This window comes from Buteo buteo, chromosome 29 (genome assembly GCF_964188355.1).
Source record: "Buteo buteo chromosome 29, bButBut1.hap1.1, whole genome shotgun sequence".
NCBI lineage: Eukaryota > Metazoa > Chordata > Aves > Accipitriformes > Accipitridae > Buteo > Buteo buteo.
In genome coordinates, this window is record NC_134199.1 from 1,081,781 (window position 1) to 1,100,479 (window position 18,699).

Below are 18,699 nucleotides of genomic sequence, written 5' to 3' on the forward strand. Positions count from 1 at the left end.
CTCATAGTACTGAATGCAATAAAAAAAGTAAACAAAAATAACAAAATGCACATGTAACCCACACTTTTCTTCTATGTATTATACAGCACATTTTTAAATGGACATTATGGTAACTTGATATATATTCCCTATGATAGTTAGGCCCAGATCTATTTACTGAACAATTAACCTCCCTCTGGCAATGCTGAAAGTATTCTGACATGTTTTCATGTCTCAATAGCTCTACAGAAGTCATCTCAATTTCTGGGAAGATGGGACTAGGTGAATACCACAAGGTTTCACCAGCTGCAAAACAGACCTCTCATAAACTGGCTGTAGAGGCTTGTGGCTTAAGCCCATTTGGTCTTGGACACCAGAATTTTCCAAGCGACATTGGGTAAAATACGTAACCAAGTACCAAAGTTATAAAAAGACAGAAGCACAGAGTATGCATGCATTGCCATGGTGACTGTGTGAAACCTTATTCCCAGTCACAGCAAGGAGGGTCTGTTGATGCTTTTAAGACAAGATGTGGACGTAGGGAAGAAACACTAATGCTGATTTCTACTGACAATGCAATCTGTCTTGCCTCTGCACCTTCTTTGTCATGAAACAGTTCAAAATTGCTTCTCCAAGATGAATTAACACACTGGAGATCTTTGAACAAACAGAATAAAGTCAGTATGAACATTCACAACAGTCTTGTTCATGACATTACAGTAAAAATCTCAGGTGAGGAAATAATATAGCAAAAAAAAAAAATATCTGCCAAAATACCATGATTCTGTTAGGAATTGTACACATCCACTCATTAAAGCTTTCTTGTCTTTTCCACTTTGCAACTAGTATGACTCTACAAAGAAGTGAAAGTATTTTGATGATTTTCCATGTCTCTCAAATTGTCTCAAAACATGTAGAAGATGCGCTATAATATAAAACTGACTCTACAAAAAACTTGGGGACAAATGAAAAAAAATACAGAGATACGTGTATAAGGTATACGTGCATGGACTAGTGCATACAGTGCATGTTCTTCTGCCCATTCTCCAAGCTAGTTGCATTAGAGCTGTCTCTAGTCTGGAAGCCATAAAGACCATGAGAACCGTATCCCAGGCTGCATAAAAAGCAGCGTGGTCAGCAGGTCGAGAGAAGTAATTCTGCTCCTCTGCTCTGCTCTGGCAAGAACCTACCTGGAGTACTGCATCCAGCTCTGTGGTCCCCAGCACAAGACAGACATGGACCTGTTAGATCCAAGGGCTGAAAGAACCTCTCCCATGAAGAAAGGCTGAGAGGGTTGGTTGTTCAGCCTGGAGAAGAGAAGGCTCCAGGGAGACCTTCTTACTTAGACAGGGCTTACAAGAAAGATGGATGCAGACTTTTTAGTGGGACCTGTAGTGACAGGACAAGGGGTAATGGTTTTAATCTAAAAGAGGGTAGATTCAGACTAGATATAAGGTAGAAATTTTTTTACAGCGAGGGTGGTGAAACACTGGCACAGGTTGCCCCAGAGAGGTGGCCGATACCCCATCCCTGGAAACATTCAAGGTCAGGTTGGACGGGGCTCTGAGCAACCTGATCTGGCTGAAGAGGTCCCTGCTCATTGCAGGGTGGTTGGACTAGTTGGCCTTTAAAGGCCCCTTCCAACCCAAACCATTCTATGATGCTACGAACATGGTACTAAACCTAAGCTCAAATATTTTGCTAATGCAACTAATCAACTTCTAGAAAATGGGGGAGCATTGGTAGGGCACACACTCATCTGTCTACACCCACCCTTGCAGACAAAACCAGCCTCCAGGATTGACAAGGTCAGAATGTATCTTGGTTAGCCAGTAAAGTTGTTATTCCTGTTTATGATTTGTAATGCTTTTTCATCTGCAGGGTTCAATTAAGTAAAGATTTAGAGAATGACTTAGAGAAAGGCACCACCCCAGATTTGGATTGCATAGGCAGAAATAATTGTGGGTGCAAATGAAATCATTTACACATCTAATTGCTTAGTTTTCAATAATAATAAAATAGACAGATAATCTAAGCTGCATATACATTTACCTGTCATCTGTGGGTATTACATGCACTGCATTCCACAGATAGCAAAAGCTAAAGAAATGTCAAATAAAAAGGGGACTAATGCAACAGACTAAGAAGGTCTTTAAAAAAGAAATACATTTAATGAAAAAGCGGTACCACAGATTACTGCAATAGAATGCAATGAATACAGATTCTGAGTAACTCAAAAGTGAAACTGTACTAGACATTGCCAACTTCAAGGGTAGAAACTTCTGATTCTACCATATAAAAATAATTTTATGTCATTCATACTCACATCCCCCAATCTTTTTCCTTAGTTCCCCATAGCAGATTAAGCCATAAAGCTCCAGTGAGGATTTTTTCAGCCCTTGAGAAAACACTGAAAAGCAGAAAAGGTTTAAGTGAGATGCAGATTGCAGATACTCTTACACAGCTACATTGCAGATACTCATTTCAACACTGAAAATGACATAATTTGTATTTTCAACGATGAGACAAACATCTCATCAATGTAAGACTAAGTTCTGTTTCAAGAAACACTATAAAGACATAGGTTCACCAATTTCCTTTTGGTGACTTAAATCTGGGAAATGCAACATTTCTTAGATTACAGAAAAACCAAAGCATCTTCCACAGAATTTAAACAAATATGCAACAGTTCAATATGCAAAATAAAACTGATTCATAATAAAGCTAACTCTAATATCACTTAACTGTTTACAGTTTCTAAAGGAAATGTCCAGATGCCCCCAAGAAAACACATACAGAACTCTTCTTATATGAAAATTAAGAAGTAGGTCTGAATTTTCCAGAAGACAGAGAGTGTCTTCTGGGCACATGAATGCACCTGGGAGATTTAATGCAAATTCTAGATTCTAAATTTTCATATGAAGAATTGCACATATTTTATTGAACAAGGTTTTTTTCTCCTTTCTCATCAACACCATGATGTGCAGATTAATATTGCTAATAGATCTAAATATCTATGACAGCAAGGAAAGACAGTCTTGTGGTTTACAAATCAGATGAAAATATTTATTCTTGTCTATTCGTCAAGAATTCAGTTCTCTCTGACTTGCAGACTCATTTAATTTCAAAATCCAGCCACACATATTTCTGCCAATACTAAAGCTAATCAAACTACTGCACTAATTCTTAAATTCCTTCAGCCAATGAGACTTCAGACCTTAGAGGTATAAACACAGAACTGTACATTACCCAGAAAACAGATGAAGTTCCTCCATGACTTCGTTTTTTTTAAAGTACTTCCATGCTGTGTTTGCTGTAACATTTGTTTTTAAGTAAAATACTAATGACTTGTTTCACCTTAAAATGCTGTCTTGTTTTGAAAAAGGAATTCAAAAATACACCTTATGACAGGTATTTTACATGTGTAACTCCTCCTTTAGATAACCTAATCTCAGAAACAGACAAAACAATTTCATAAAGAGACTACATTATACACTATGTTTGCATTCCTTCAGCTTTTTTCTAGTCATATCCATTTCTCATTAATGAGTTATTTTTAATTTGAGAGGCTCTGGCCACAAATCATATAGATTTAATTTACTATGCAAATCTTTGCTGATGTTAAGGAGAGTTCTTTAAAGACGAAAAAAATTCAACCACCACGAAACTGCCATGATTTATGCAACTTAGAATATAGCATCAGGACAGGAAAGCCCTGGAGATCTTTATTTGATCAACAAGCTAATGGGAGAACTGACATTCTTCATACCTTAAAAAAGTCTAAAGAACTGGGTCTTGGTAAAATCGGTTCACTCCAAAATAGATTTAACTCGCTATTCAGATTAGGCTACCCACAAATTGACTTGAATTCTCATTGCCTGCTACTGAAGAGCATGCATTTTATAAAAATCAACTACCAGTTATCATATATTACTATTATTTTTACAAAATACCACTTGCAGTTTGTATGTCTTCCCAAGTTCCTTTTCATTCAACAAGGGGAAGGAAGGAAGAGAATGGAAAGAGGGGAATATGCCACCGGGAATCCTAAGTTACTGAACCAACGATACAATTTCAGGCTTATTTGAAGTGTGAACAAGTATTTCACCACTTACACTTATATCGGACTATTTATTTCTACCTTCCCCCAAGAAGCACAAAGCAGTGCTGGAGTCAATTTGCTCAATGAAGTCATGCCTGACTAACATTTAGGCAACTGTCCTCAAAGGTGTGTTCTTGAGAACAGAAAAACATTTTATTGAATCTGGCTTTCCCCTAATATTAATAGTAGGATCAGCATTTATTATGGTGTGGTGAATTCATATAAAAGCAGTGATACAAATACTAGTTTTTGAGAAGTATTTTTCAAAAAACATGAACTGCAATGTGGCCATGCTAACAAAAATAAGACATGTTCAAAGACATCCTATTCAGTATTTAATTTCTCATCTCCACCATTCCTACCCTCCCTGACAGCACTAAATGGCAGGACTCCAACCCTCATGAGACTGCGAGCTCTATCCTAAGCCCATTTCATTGCATACTAACCATTATCAAAGTCAATGTACTTTGAGATCTTGTGCCAGGTGCGGTAGTAGAAATGGCGGACCTGTTCCTTATTCTTCACCATGCTTGCTGGTTTGCCTTTCTTCTTGTATTTCAGGGCAATGTTGTTCTGGATGGCTTCAAAGTCCTTCCCATGCTGAAGAAAAAATAAAACAAATCCAAATACTCAAACCCAAACTTGAATCTTGTCATAAGACAACTCAAACAACATGAGGGACTTTGGGGTTCTTTGTGGGAAATTAGATTTCATTGGTCATAAACAAAATTCTTGGGTATCAGAACTCAACAGCAAAAGGATGACACTGGTTTCCTTTATTTTATATAAAATGCACTATAGATGTCAAATAAATTACTTTCCAATTTCTTGAACTGTTTCAAAATAGAAACTGCAAGTTGCTAGCAAACTTAAAAAAAACCAAACCACTTTACTTGTAAATGTGGTAAGTAGCAGAACTGAAAATACCAACTTTCTCACTTAGCTTTCTTTACTTTCCTCTATTTTCCTCTTCTCCCTCCTACTTCCATTTCTAAGGTGAATGAAAAGCTTATTATATTTAACAGCTTCACTTTTATTTAAAGTGAATTTCACATTCCAGTTATTAGAAGTACAAAATTTGAGTTTCAAATAATGAAGGAAATTATTGTATTTAAAAAAAAAACAAACAAACTTCTTACAGAAAACACATTTTTACACTGTAGGTCATTCAGAAGTTTATTCTCAGGGTAAAAATAAAAATGAGACATCTAAGTATCCCTTTAAAACTAGCTAATTCCTATAAAATCCTTGGAGTTCAAAAGAGGAAAATTTAATTTCATATACATTATCATTGAACTCCTGCTATCACAAAATTTCTTAGTATTCAAAAAAGGCTGGAACTGATTTAAATTAAAAAAAAAAGTGAAAACCTCTTTTGAAAGGTAGTAACACAAAATGAATGGAAGTGGGGGACCAAACAGAGTCCCAAATCCACCTTAGAGCAAATTTTTAAACTTTTTCCTCAGCATTCAAAAAAAACCCCAACACATTACATTTTCTTTGAGCGATGAAGGGACTTAAAAATTATATGGTTCCCACGAACATTACTGCAAGTCAGAGGAGTTAAAAAAAGAAAACAGTGTTTAAGTGTTCATTTTGTCCACAAAACATATACATGTGAATTATGCCTACCACTAAAAAACCAATATTTTTAAAAAGATGCACACGTGCAAAGAAAACCCACCACTGCTGCTTTTGCTTACACCTTTAATATGTATTTTCATAACAGAAGTGCTCTTAAAATAATCATAGAAACAGGACAACCAGGAATACATCATATACATCATATGAGATAAAAGATAAGATGATCTAATTTTTCTTTGTCTCTCAGCCCTAGTACTGAACTGGCTCAAACCTTTTCATGGTGAAAGACTAAACACCGTGCCTACAATTCTTATTAGAATAGGACATGTTTTCTTGTTTGGTAATATTACAGCCTAAGTGTGTTGTTTTTGAAAGTTGAGATGGGGACATTACTTATTTATTTCTCATTTAAAACAGAACCATAATTGAAAAATAACTGAAATTATTATAAACGTTCATGAATAAAACTCACAAATATTTCCTGTGTATTTCAAAACAAACAAACAAAAAAGCTTGACACTTTTGAAATGTGCCTGTGATTGACAGCTGGTTTACAGCCAACTATATAGACACATATGCATAGACAAACAAATGTATATGTGTACGTATGCATTTTGTTCCTGTAAATCTCCATTCAATCAACCTTCTTTAGGAATATCCAGATACTAAATGAAGCCATCTAAGCTTGCTGTTTTCCTCTACATGTACCTCATACAGTCCCTCGAAGAAAGTATTTTTGTCCTCTGTGCTCCACGATTCCCACTGCCGTCTGACCTTCTTTCCTTCCTCCTTCTCTCCAGCTGAAGAGCCCAGGTTCCTTGCCGCTGACTTGGAATTCCCAGCAGGATTGTTGGCAGGAATTCCTGATGTGCCACCAGATGCAGTCCCTCCATTATCTGCTGCTACAAAAAAACATGACCAGAGTGAGTATCAAACCAAGAGGAAGATTCATGGATAGCGGTAACGGAGGAACTCAGAATTTCCTCCTCCTTCACTGGTCTCATCTATATAATTATTTTCCCCCAAGATATTTCACCTGAAATACAATAAGCAAATAACAAGGTTTGTTTTAAAGAAATAAAATCTCAAAGAGCAAATAACAAGGGGAAGGTTTCAATGGCTTAATTTTGTATTTCCAGAGATAAGACAGATAAGCAGGAATATACCAAAGCAACCTCTAAAGACAACACACTCTCTGACGCTTATACACTGGTGTGCTCTGCAGTTGCCCCTCTGCAGCTGAGGGGAACTTCTGACCAATGCTGAACATTGATGTGACCAGTAAAGCAAACTAATAGCTCTGAGAAAATATACACAATTTCATATCCTTGTCTTTGGTCTTGATCCTATTGCCTCCAAACTAGCTGTGGTAACAAAAAGCCTGAAAGATGTCTACTTTAGTTCATCACATGACAATGGATCAGCATTCTCAAGAATCTGATCCTCAGTATAAGGAGCACCATCTCTGACACTTAGCCCATTTAGGATAATTCAAGGTATCCAAAGGACAGCAAGTCCTAACCCCTTCTCCTTCCCCAAATCCTGGTGTGGCTTTTGGAAAAATGGCACAGAAGTGTAATCTTGATTGTACCTTTGACAGTTACCAACACCCCAAAAAACATGGATCAGAAAAAAAATTACAAAGATTGGAAATACTATAATGAAAATAAAACCTGATGGAACTAAGAGAATTTGCTGTTTATTCAAGTAGGGGACAGAGAAGAAAATGGGGTGGAGAAACTGCAGGAAGGTGAGAGCTACACGTAATGCAGTAAGATTCCATTCCCTCACCTTAATTCATAAGAAAAAGCCTCCTTTTTTTTTCTTTTTTTTTTCTTAATCACCTCTGAAAGTATTAGTCTTTCAAAGACATTTTAATCAGAAAAAACATTATCAATTCACCTTAAACCTGTGATTTATTCACAACAGAAATCAAACCAAACATGCTTGGTTTGACACTGTAACAGATAATCAGAATGTTAATCCAGAAACCAGGGAGACCTCCCAAAAAGTGCACTTGTTTTTCTTCCATGACAATGTAACCATTCTCAGTAACTTACATTTCCAAAATATAGTCTCTTCAATTTTGCTAAGTAGTATTATTTGGATTTGACTGCCCTTATCAATGCAGGTGTGCACTTAATAAAACAGAAGCCTTTTAACATTAAACATACATTGCTCATTATAAAGAATGCTTATTACCATTTCCATTTTTCTGGTTACTCTCCTTTATGTTTTGTGTTTTATCTCATAATAAATTGGCTTGTCTTAGTTTACTTGCTTATAAATCCAGCTTGTACAATACAGCAGTCCCAGCTAGTTTCCCAAACTTTTACACACATTAGCACAGTTCTCTTTCATATTTAGGCTTAAAAAGTTCAGTTACCTTTTAAAATTTAATTATATTAAACAGTTTGTTTACCTGACAAACTCAGTGTTTATACACACACACACCCCCCCCCCCCTCATTCAAGAACCAGGATATTCCAGTTTGATAATCCAAATATTACTTTAAAAAGAGTACCAGAAGAATCAACTGTTATAGGCTTACTATGCTTTAGAGATTTGAAAGACTTGTACATAAATCTTAACTGTAACTATTCAGTTGCAATTTAAAAGTAACTCCTTTGGAGGACAAAACCATATTTCTCCAGATCCTAAAAAAGCTGTTTGGTCAAGTAACAAAAAACATTTGAAATCAAACCTGGAAGAGAGTACAATGTGTGAAAGTACTTTTTCTTCCTGCGTACAATAAATATCTAGTTGATATAAAACATGACATTGTGACCTTTTTTATGTTAATGTTTCTTTTATTTCTAGGAATGACTATTTGACACTTTCGAAGAAAATTACTGTCACCACAGGGAAGCACGTAAGGCAAAACATGAAAAAGAATCAGACATCTAGAAGAAAATGCACTTAAAAACAACTTCTCAAATAAACAGCTTCTCTATTTCCCAAAACCTTCATCAGCCACTGATAAAATAATTGAAAGTTAAGCAATTTAATTCTGGTACTGTGAAGGTAAATTCTGTATGAAAAAGGAAACCATAAGAAAAACCTGAGCACTTTAATAGATGGCTGAGAAGAAAACCAACAATTTTAAGACAAAAAATTCCTTCTTTATTTTGCAAATGAGAGATTGGAATATCACAATTTGCATGGTAAAGAAATACAGATCTTTATAGATAACATCTTCAGTCAGGAAGGGGGAACTCAAACACACCAGTCCTCAAGCTCAACCTACCATCTCCTGTTGCTACTAGCTCCCAAAAAAGACGTCCTTTATCAAGAGACAGGTACAGGATTCTATTCCAGAGTTACTATTCTGATCAGAGACCTCTAACTTTCTGAGAAACCATTTAGAGGAACTACGTTTGTGGGTTTGGGGGTTTTGTTTGTCGAGTGGCTGGTTTTTGTTTGGGGTTTTGGGGGAGCTTTGGCCTTTTTTTACATCACTCTGTATACGTACTCAAATAAGTAAAAACCTAAAGTCAGCTGCCTAAAGTTCAGATCTTATCAAGGGATTTCTGAAGATTGCACAGTACACTTGGTACACGTGAAGTTTTCATTATTAAAAAGCGTAAGAAGCAAAAGTATCAGTGAGGACTTCAAATTCTAATAAGACTATACAACGTTCAGTAGATTTCCTCTTAGTTGTATGTAAAAGATTAAATGAACAGAACAGTTCTATCGAGGACATCCCCCTCACTAATGACAGATGATGATGATCAGTAATTCCCAACAATAGATTATTTAAAACTTCAGAGAGAGGAAGGGGGCTTACCCTAATAATCTGCTTAGGTGCTAGTTCTAAGTAAGATCATTTATAAAAGGAGAACACTGCAGACGAGACAAAGACAAGATGGTCATTCTCACTCTGTCGACTTATCCTGCATCACCCAACCACTGGACTGGACCACATCCACATTCCCTGCAAGCCAATGCTTCATTTTGAGTACTAATATTGTAACTGGAAAACAAATTTCTACCTTTTATGCCTCCACAGTAAATAACACGGACTCCTAAGAAGGGTAAGTCTAGGACAGCTTATGCCATATTGCATGGTTATACCATATAGTGTTCTTGTTATGAATTAACATCCAAAGTTTTAAACACAACAGGTAAGTGTCCTACAAGGATACAGACAGTCTAGCTTCTTCTACCTCTTATTATTTAGAAGATTTGCACAACCAAGAAGTAGTTGAATGTGTTTAAACATATACAGTGTCAATTATCAACAGGAGTCTATGAACAAAACTATACTGAAGGCTTGCTTTTCTACGGACAGTATATATTTAAGCTATCAAATGCAGCACTATCTGAACAAACCAAGCATAGCTGTAAAAAATAAACAGGGTTTATTATAAATTTGTTTACTCCCCCAGTAAATCATTATTCTCTTGCTCTTCCATCAGAAACACCCATAATGCCTAGTATGAAGTTCCATCTAAAGCACATGGTTGTGCAGCCCTGCTCAAAGTTCAGCACCTACTGCACAGGGGACAGGAAAAAAAATCCTCCTCTTGTGGTGCGGGATGAGATACTGTAGAGTTCTGGTCCTGAGCCACTTTCAAAGGCAGGGTGGGAGAACTGGGATAAATGGGAGGGCAAAGAATGAATGAAAGCATGTCAGAGTAAGATGGAAGGAAAAGTACCAAGTGCAAATGAGATGGACAGAATTAAGGAGAATATTAGAACAAGGGAGCATGCCAGTACTTTTTAAGCAGTTGTTTATGCCTTAGAGAAATAATGCTGGAGGAATGACATTTCAAATGAAGGTTACAATACATTCTGCAGCATACAAATTTGGGAAGATATAGTAAAATTGTATTGTAAGTACATACACCGGGTATCTTGGTATATACATCCTCTCCACAGGAGAGGACCATAGTTAATTTGATCCCCATGCTATGGGACACGCAACTTTGGTGGGCTGAAACAAACTGGACTGCCTTCTTGCAAGTTTTATACAATGCCAAAAGATGGAACATTTTAATTCAATTCACGCTTTCAGCTGAATAATTCTTTTTTCAAGAACAAACTCCTTATTACTGCAAAACAAATCCAAAAACTTGTTTGGGCCATTCTACGCATTTTACGAATAAAGCTAGAGTAACGGCATGAAAGATATCTTCAAGCTTCAGCTCACTGCCATCAGACTTTCTTACTATTTCCTTCTGACTTCATTCTGCATTCAGAAAATGGATAAAAACACGGAAATGGGAACACTCTACTCTAGTTCAAACTAAATCTACAGCACATGATCGCAATGTATTCCACATTTGCTTTTACCAATGTGGTCACAACGTATACATGCATATTCTAACCACTCTCCCTTGATGGAAAAAAGCCCCAAAACACACCTTAAAACCTGTGCTCAGCAACCATGTGGCTTATTTGTATTTGAGAACTAAACTCTCAGAAATCCCTCTTTCTCAGCAACCTTATACTGGTCTGCTTCCTCTCCCTCAATGAACCTCCCTGCTTTTAAACTCTCATCATAAACTGCCTCCACCCCACTACTCCTTCAAGTTCCTCCTCAGATTTCATGCAAGTTACTTTAAGACTTACTTCCAAGCATTCATATTTCAAAAGGCGTGCATTGGTTGAAGTGTAGACTACAAACTTGAAAATACAATAAAAAGATGACCAGCATTTGAAAATAAGATAATAATAATAATTCTAAAAAAAATGCACAGATTTAGATATTTGTGCAGGAAATTTGATAAACCCTTCAGCAATTCAAAATGGATTGGCTATTTAAGTGAAAGTTTTCAAACTTCCTTTTACTATGCTACTTTCTATGTAATTTTTGCCCTAAATTCAGAAGTGCAACTCAGTACACAAAAGACAAGAGACAGACTCCAAAGATCCAATGAAAGATTACATCAGGGTAATCTGAAATTTAGCAATACATTTATACATTCTACTAGGCAGAACTTGAGAATTACTATTAACAGTCTTCCCTGAACCACAGTAAGGTAAAGTTGAAAAGTCAGCAGCTGCTGAGTGGGCAAACTCTTCCTACAGTTTACAGTAAAGTCTACTTTATCAATAATTTGCCTGCTACAAAGAAGCACCCTAAAAGCACAAATGCCAAAAGTAAAAACGGATCTGCAACAGACAGAAAAAAAATTCTACCTTCAAAACTCTTTAAAGGCATGATTAGGACAAGCATGATTAGGATATAGCAAGCCAATGCCTGCTGACTAACTATAATTTGAAAGAAATTAAGTTTATTGATTACCCTCCTTAATAATAGCCTTTGAAAGAGTTTTCACTTTAGAATACACAGACTGTAAAAGCAGGACCACTTTAATACAATTTTAAGGGTTACAAAGCATTATTGAAAGACAATGACAAAAACAAGTTTCTGGTTCCACTGGACCAAGTATAAGTGTGGTCTAGCCACTCCTGCTGGCCATTGTTAAAATTACCTTTGCAGCTATCACCTTGACTGTGACATGCAAAATGGAAAAGGTTCCAGATTTCAGAGCTGATCCAAAGCACATGCATTCAAGCTTTTTATCATTTTTTTACTTAGAGGGGGAGGAGAAAGTTGGTAGGAGAGCAAATGGAAGGATTTAAGTTCAACCTTTATTAGTAATCTTCACCCTTCAATTAGTTCTCTATTGGAAGCTAGCTCTGTGAGACACTTCATTTAGAATGCAAAGCCCTATAAATTCTGATCACAAGACATTCCATTAGGGAAAATTCAGACAAGCCTGGAAAACTTCTCAGTATGCATCCCCGAACGTAAAGAACTCAAATTAGAAAAGATCCCACTCTGTGGCCCTGTTCTCCAAGATCTGACAGTTATAATCTCAACTGTATCAGAGAAACCAACTTCAATGCATTCACTTCAAAACTAGCCAGGCAGAGCTGTGGCTGGTCTTACAATTCAAAAAGTGAAAGCATAACCATAATTCTACCACCGACTGTCACCCCCAATGATTTAAGAAGTTTCCCCAAAGCTGACAACATAGTCAGGTACAGCGATTACAAGCACTATCTATTACCAATTATTGAAATATTTTCCATTCTGTATATAATTTTATTAGGGTTATTTTGGAATCTGAATTGCAAAATAAACTAAGTTTGCTTTTCAATTGTGTTGATACACCTAGTTAAAAATCGTTCTGCTGCTCTAGAATTGGAAATGAACATTTATGTACAAATATACAAACATGAATATACATGTACACGAAGATACATGTACTTTGTTCACACGTGCATACACTTTCAAAGCAATGGAATAATTTCAAATGCATATATTTGACTTGTCAATCACAGACAACACGTATTCCAAAGAAACACCTCCTTGTATTTAATACTATTTACCACCCTTGAAATAATTATCTGTAGCTAAACACTTCTGGGTATTCCATCTGGTTCTTTATTTGGTTTAATGCAACTGGGAGAAAAATTACTAAGGCCTTTCTGTTCTATCCTCCAACATGACACACAGGAGCTTTTAACTTAAACCAAAAAGTTTAAGAGATTAAAGATGACTTACTAAGGTATTAAAAAATACTTCAGTCAATTATATAAACTGTTAAGCAACCAAGTTCAAGATTTTTTTCGTGATATGGCAATAACTAAAATATCACGATTTCCACTGCTTTGTTACTATAACACAAAACTACCATAATTCGTAATGTTTACCTAAGGTCCAGCATGCACATACCACTGTAATGGACCAAAGAGCGAGGTAATCTCCAAGATACATTTATGCTACGCGGAGTTTTATTTTGGTTTAGCAGACAAGTGTAAACTTTGTCATTTCAAATGTTGAAGGCATCTCCGAGTGTTGTCTTCCTCAAAAGTTAACAGAAAATAACACTTGCGTACTTTTCCACATGGCATCCAAAACGAGTCTCAAGTACAGCTCAACTACAGTGCCAGGTGTCATCCAGTAACTGCTGAGCACACACCATAACACCAAGATATTCCAACACCTCTGCTGTCTTCTAGCTACTCAAGTAATAAACAGCTTTGAAAAAAAACGAATTCTTATCTACAATGTAAAGTGAAAAAGCATGTGTATATTCATGGATGTACATACAGACAGTCAGATGTACACAAAACAATCTTAATAAAAACTCAAATTCCATGAAAATGTCCAAACTGTTCTGAAACAGTAATGCGGGACACACAAAACCTTAGAAACAAATATGTCAGTATGTGTATTTTATAGCTGTGTCCAAAACAGTTTTTTGGGGTAAAACAGTCATAGAAATAACTGCAGGAAATTACCAATGTCTTGTGGGTTGTTTTTTTTCCTTTTTTGACTAGCGCCCCGTGAGTATTTTGTTATTATCCAAGAACAGAATTCAGAGTGCAGCCACCTGATTACACAGCTAGCTAGAGTCTAATTTCCTAACCAAAATACAGGAATTTCCTAAAACTCAAGAGAGATGAAATGCAGGAATTAAAGGTTTGCTTCAATAATGGAGATTTCTTCCTCCTCCACAGACACATCCAAACCCCCCATTTCTGCAAGTGCAAAGAGGACAGTGGGCAGCAGAGAAGATGAAGCCTTGGGACACAAAGAAGATTTCAGCTACTGTGAGAAACAAGCCCCAAACCACCTTCCCCCAAACCAAACAAAAGATGGCATCTACAGGAGGAGAATGACAACCCCCAAACCCACAGGTGACTCCCCCCACCCCCCCACCACCCCTCTTGCCCGCATGTTTTAAGGGTGCCAAAATACAGTACCTTTGCCTTTTGCAGCAGTGCTGCTGCCAACTGAAGAGGATGCCTGGGAATCCTTCTTCAGCCTCTTGCTCTGAGGTCTGACGCTGGACCTGAGAAAATGATGCTGGTCCTGGCTGTGGGAGGGCTGGAGGGAGGCCGGGGCCTGCGATAAGCTGGGGTTCGGTGGGGGGCTGCTGTTAGTGTTGTTGTTAATAATCTTCTCTTCTTTCTTTGTGCTGCTGCTGCCTGGAGCTGCCTCTCCTCCTCCTCCTGCCCCTTCTTCTTCCAGGGACTCCTCATCTCCTCCTGCTCTCTTGCCCAGCTTTTTCACCCCTTCCTCCCCGCTGCTCTCTCCCAGTTTCACTGTCATCCTGTCGGGGAGGAGAGAGAGAAAAGGGGGGGGCACAAAGTCAGGCCAGGGAGCCCCCCAGAGAGGGAGAGAAATCCCTGGGCTGAGAGGGGAGAAGTTTAGCTGCAGAAATTCCTCTCAACATGGCCGCCGTTGTTTGTTACTAAATCCCCTTTCGTTTGCTGTCCCGACCCAACAACCTGTGCCGCGGGCGGGAGGGGGAAAGCCCCCCCCGAATCCCCCCCCAAACCGGCCCAAAAGGCAGCCGGGCTCCCCCGGCAGCCCTCCGGCACCCTCCCGAAGGGGTTCGGGGCGCCTTTGGCGGAGAAATCGCCCAGCCAAACTCGGGCGTGTGGAAGCGCTCGACAGCCGCCGAGAGGAAAGGCAGCCGCCGAGCCCGGCGGAGCGGAGCGGGGCAGCGCGGCCGGGCCGGGCCGGCTGCTCGCCCCCCATCCTACCCCTTCGGCGGCTCCTCGGGCCCAGGGGGGCTCTTCCTCCTCCTCACCATGGAGCCGAGGCGATCCGACCTGCCGCCGGGGGGGGGTTCATGCTCCTAGATGCGGCGGCGGCGGCTTCTCCTCCTCTCTGTGTGTGTGTCTCTCTCTCTGGGGCTGGGACTGGCCGAGGCTACCGAGATTTCCAGCTCCCCCTCCGCCCCCACGCCCGCCAGAGCCCCGGCACCTCTCCGCCGCTCCCCGCGGGGCAGCCCCGGGCCCGGCTGCCGCCTCTGCGAACTGCATCGCGCCGCGGGCCGGGCGCCTGTCACTGGCGGCCCGGGCGGACCGGCCCGCGCCGGGAGACGGCCCGGCTCCCCACCGCCGGCCGCTCCTGGCTGGCTCCGACAGCAGCTTCCAGCCGCTTTTTTTGCCTTTTTTTTTTAAATCAGCGCGACCCCCTTTGTTGTTTTTTCAATGGGAAGGGCGACAAACTCTACAGGCGTCCGCTGCGGCTTTTCCCCCCTCGCCTCGACGGGGACCGCGCAACTCCCGGCGACTCTTGGCCAAGCGAAAAAGTTTTAAAACACCGTTTGCTAGAGGACCGCTCCCGGACTTCCCAAGAGGCATCGCTGAACAACTTTAATTCCAAATCTGACATTTGGACCGGCTGCTGGGGATGACCTCTCACTCTGCGTCTAACTTCACAAATCCTCTCAATTCTGAAGTTCTTTTTAAATACTTGGAACAAAACACCAGATACACACACAAAAGCTTAAGGCATTAAACCGTATTATCTGCTAAAACCCAACAACTGTTTGTTGTTTTTTTTCTTAAAGAGTGTAAAAATATTACTGACACCATATCTAAAAGAAGTCGACTTCCAAGAAAGAAACCACTTACAGCAAAACAGAAAGAAGTAGCAGTTGCAATGCAGCTGCCTTATCACCACAGCAGGAGCCACAGTCCAACTTTAATTAAGGGAAAAGATAAAAAACAAGAGAAGGATATTCTGAATATCACAAATAAAGAATGCAGTTACTACAGATTAGTCTGACACCAGAATAATGTGGTTTAAAATAAACAAGATGCATCAGCATTATATGGCATACAAATTTGTGTGATTACAGCTTATGGACTGTATTCCAACTGTTAAAATCATACTTTTCACTCTAATGATTTTGAGCTAAACCACCGAATCTACCAATTCAGAATTATGTTGGGCAACGTTCCATTCTTTGCAAACGCTCAGTAAACTGATTTGAACTGTGGATCTAAACTCACATTAAAACTTGGCTAACCATTCACCTGACGGGTCCCTAATTACAGATGCAAACTTGTTCTCCACACATCAAAAACTGCAGTGTTTTCAGTTATTTTGAAGACAGAAATCTTCCAACTCTGACGGTCTGTGCTCAAAAACTTCACCTAAGCAAGGCTGAAATCTGCCTGATTTCACGTTTAGTTTTATTACCACAAATTAAACGATGCATCCGCTGGCATCCCCCAACAATTAGTAGGGGCATACCAAAGAAACACATCTTGGGGACAGTTACTTACAAGACTAGGGCAGCAAATCCCAGCACCTTGCCCCACTTCCCAACAGCCAGCTCCTTACAGCGTCCTGCCTAAACCCTCCGGCAGGGCCCCACACCCAGTTTACCCATTTCGGCTGCGATCTCCTTTCCTTTTCACGCTGCTCCTGCTTTTCCTTTTTCTCCCAAAGGGAAAAATCTTCTCAACCTCGCCCCTTTGGTCTTCCAGACCTTCACGCTTAGTCGCCGTCCCTTCACTCTGCCTCCTACAAACGCCCGGCTCCCCTCCGAGGGGACGCTTTCCCCGCAGACCCCAGCGCCGCCACACCCCGTCGATCGACGGCCCGGACGGGAGAGCCGGGCCGGGCCTCCCCCGGGACACGCGGGCCCCACGGGGGCCCCAAGGCGCCGCTTCTCCCCCCCGCCCCAGCAGCCCCCTCCGCCCCGCGGCGGGCTCCATCCCCCGCCCCGCGCCTCACCTGCCGCATCAATGCCGCCGCGCAGCCTCCGCGCTCCAGCTCGCCCGCCGGCGGCTGCCTCGGGTCTTCCGGCACCCGCAGCCCCAGGCACCCCCAGGCTGCGCCCCAGACCCGCCAGCTCGGGAGGAGGCCGGCGCGCCCTACGCCAACCGCGGACCCCCGCGGCCCTCCCAGCTTTGCTGGCGGCGGCAGCCCCCGCTCCCGGCCGGGGAGGCGACCTCTCTTCCCCGGGCTCCTCCGAAACCGCGGCCGCGGGCCCGGCACCGCCGGCGCCCCGTCGGGCCTCAACGCCCCCGGCCGGAGCCGCGGCTCCCTGGCGCCCCGGGCTCGGCCGTCGCTCGGCCGTCGCTCCGCCGTCGCCCCCGGCCCCGCGCTCGGCCGCAGAGCGGGCCGCGATGGGGTTCCTGCCCGCGGCGGTTCCGCTTCCTCGTCAGCCTGCGCCGGGCCGAGGGGGCGGGGCAGGACGCGGCGCGCGGGCCCAGCTGAGAGCGCCGGCGCTCCCCTCCCCAGGACCGCAAACAAGGCGTCCCATTGGCTGGCGGCAAGCGGGAGCGAGACGGGAGGCGGGGCCGGGGCCCCCACGCAAGCCAAACAAAGCGCGGCGCGGGGCGGGTGACGAAAGCTTAGCGCAAAGGAAGAGGCGGTAGCCGGTGTCCGTCAGAGGGCGAGACGAATCCCGAGAGCTGGCCGCTGATTGGCTAAAAGAAAAACTAATCGCTGGCCCTACAGCCGGGGCCCTTGGACGTGATCCAGGATTCCATTGGTCAGAAAGCTGCTGATTTGCATGCGGCGTTGTATTTATGACCTGCCGGGGAGGGCAGGCGGTGGCTTTGTCGGGCAGGGCTGGCGGGGGAGGAGTCAGGAGGGAGGGGCGCTGCACCGCCCGGGTAGCGGGAGGGCTTCGCCGGGTGGGCTTCGGGAGCGCATTGGGGCGAGGCCCTGCGCTGCGGCTTTGCTTCGTTCGCTTCGCGGCTCCCCCGCGGCCCCCGGTGTTTGGGCCTTAGCCAGGCGGTAAAAGCAGTGTGGGTCCCGTCCCCCCTCCCCCCCCTCCGTGGCCGTACCTCCTCTCCCGGAGAGGTCCGCTGGCTCGCTACCCGGCGAAGCTGCATCGTGGCAGCTGCTCCCGCTGCCTTACGCCCGGCGGAGCGTGAGGGGGAGCCCTGGGGCCGCTCTCCTCCGAAGCATCTTGTGCTTTCCCGGGCCGGATCTCGGTACCGTCAGGGACAGTGTTGGGGCGCCCAGCGGGGAGGCGGTTCGCTGTGCCGCAGGTTTGGTGCCGAGCATCCCTTCGCAGTCCGGACTTGGTGGCGACTAAAGAACCCGCCACTTCTTGCGAGTTTCTTATTGGTTTTAGCAGTTCTTCAGGAGAAAGACGATGCCGGGGACCGGTTAGCCGCAGCTGGTGGGAGACCGGGCTGCCTAACGTGGCGGCCGTGCTCCGGAGGGGCTCCGAGCTGAGTGAGGGCTTGGGGCCTGGAGTGCTGCTGAGGCAGTCGCTGGCCCAGCAGCTCGCTTCTTACTAGTTAAGATGTTA

At 42.4% G+C, this 18,699-nt stretch overlaps 1 protein-coding gene across 4 annotated transcripts in view; it reads right to left on the bottom strand.

The window, feature by feature from the left end:
• The window catches only part of CRAMP1 (cramped chromatin regulator 1), a 51,708-nt gene extending 34,101 nt beyond the window's left edge, over positions 1-17,607 (bottom strand). For 2 of the 4 annotated variants that reach the window (XM_075018277.1, XM_075018280.1), the window contains exons 1-5: positions 15,223-15,637; positions 14,390-14,739; positions 6,374-6,567; positions 4,528-4,681; positions 2,306-2,389 (exon numbers count right to left, since the gene is read on the bottom strand). In XM_075018277.1, the coding sequence (XP_074874378.1) occupies positions 2,306-2,389; positions 4,528-4,681; positions 6,374-6,567; positions 14,390-14,739; positions 15,223-15,266 (826 nt within the window). In that variant the 5' untranslated portion in view covers positions 15,267-15,637. Of the gene's footprint in view, positions 1-2,305; positions 2,390-4,527; positions 4,682-6,373; positions 6,568-14,389; positions 14,740-15,175; positions 15,195-15,222; positions 15,638-17,165 lie in introns of those variants that run through there. The other 2 variants (XM_075018278.1, XM_075018279.1) reach the window with 2 other exon arrangements.
• Between the last annotated feature and the right edge of the window lie 1,092 nt (positions 17,608-18,699).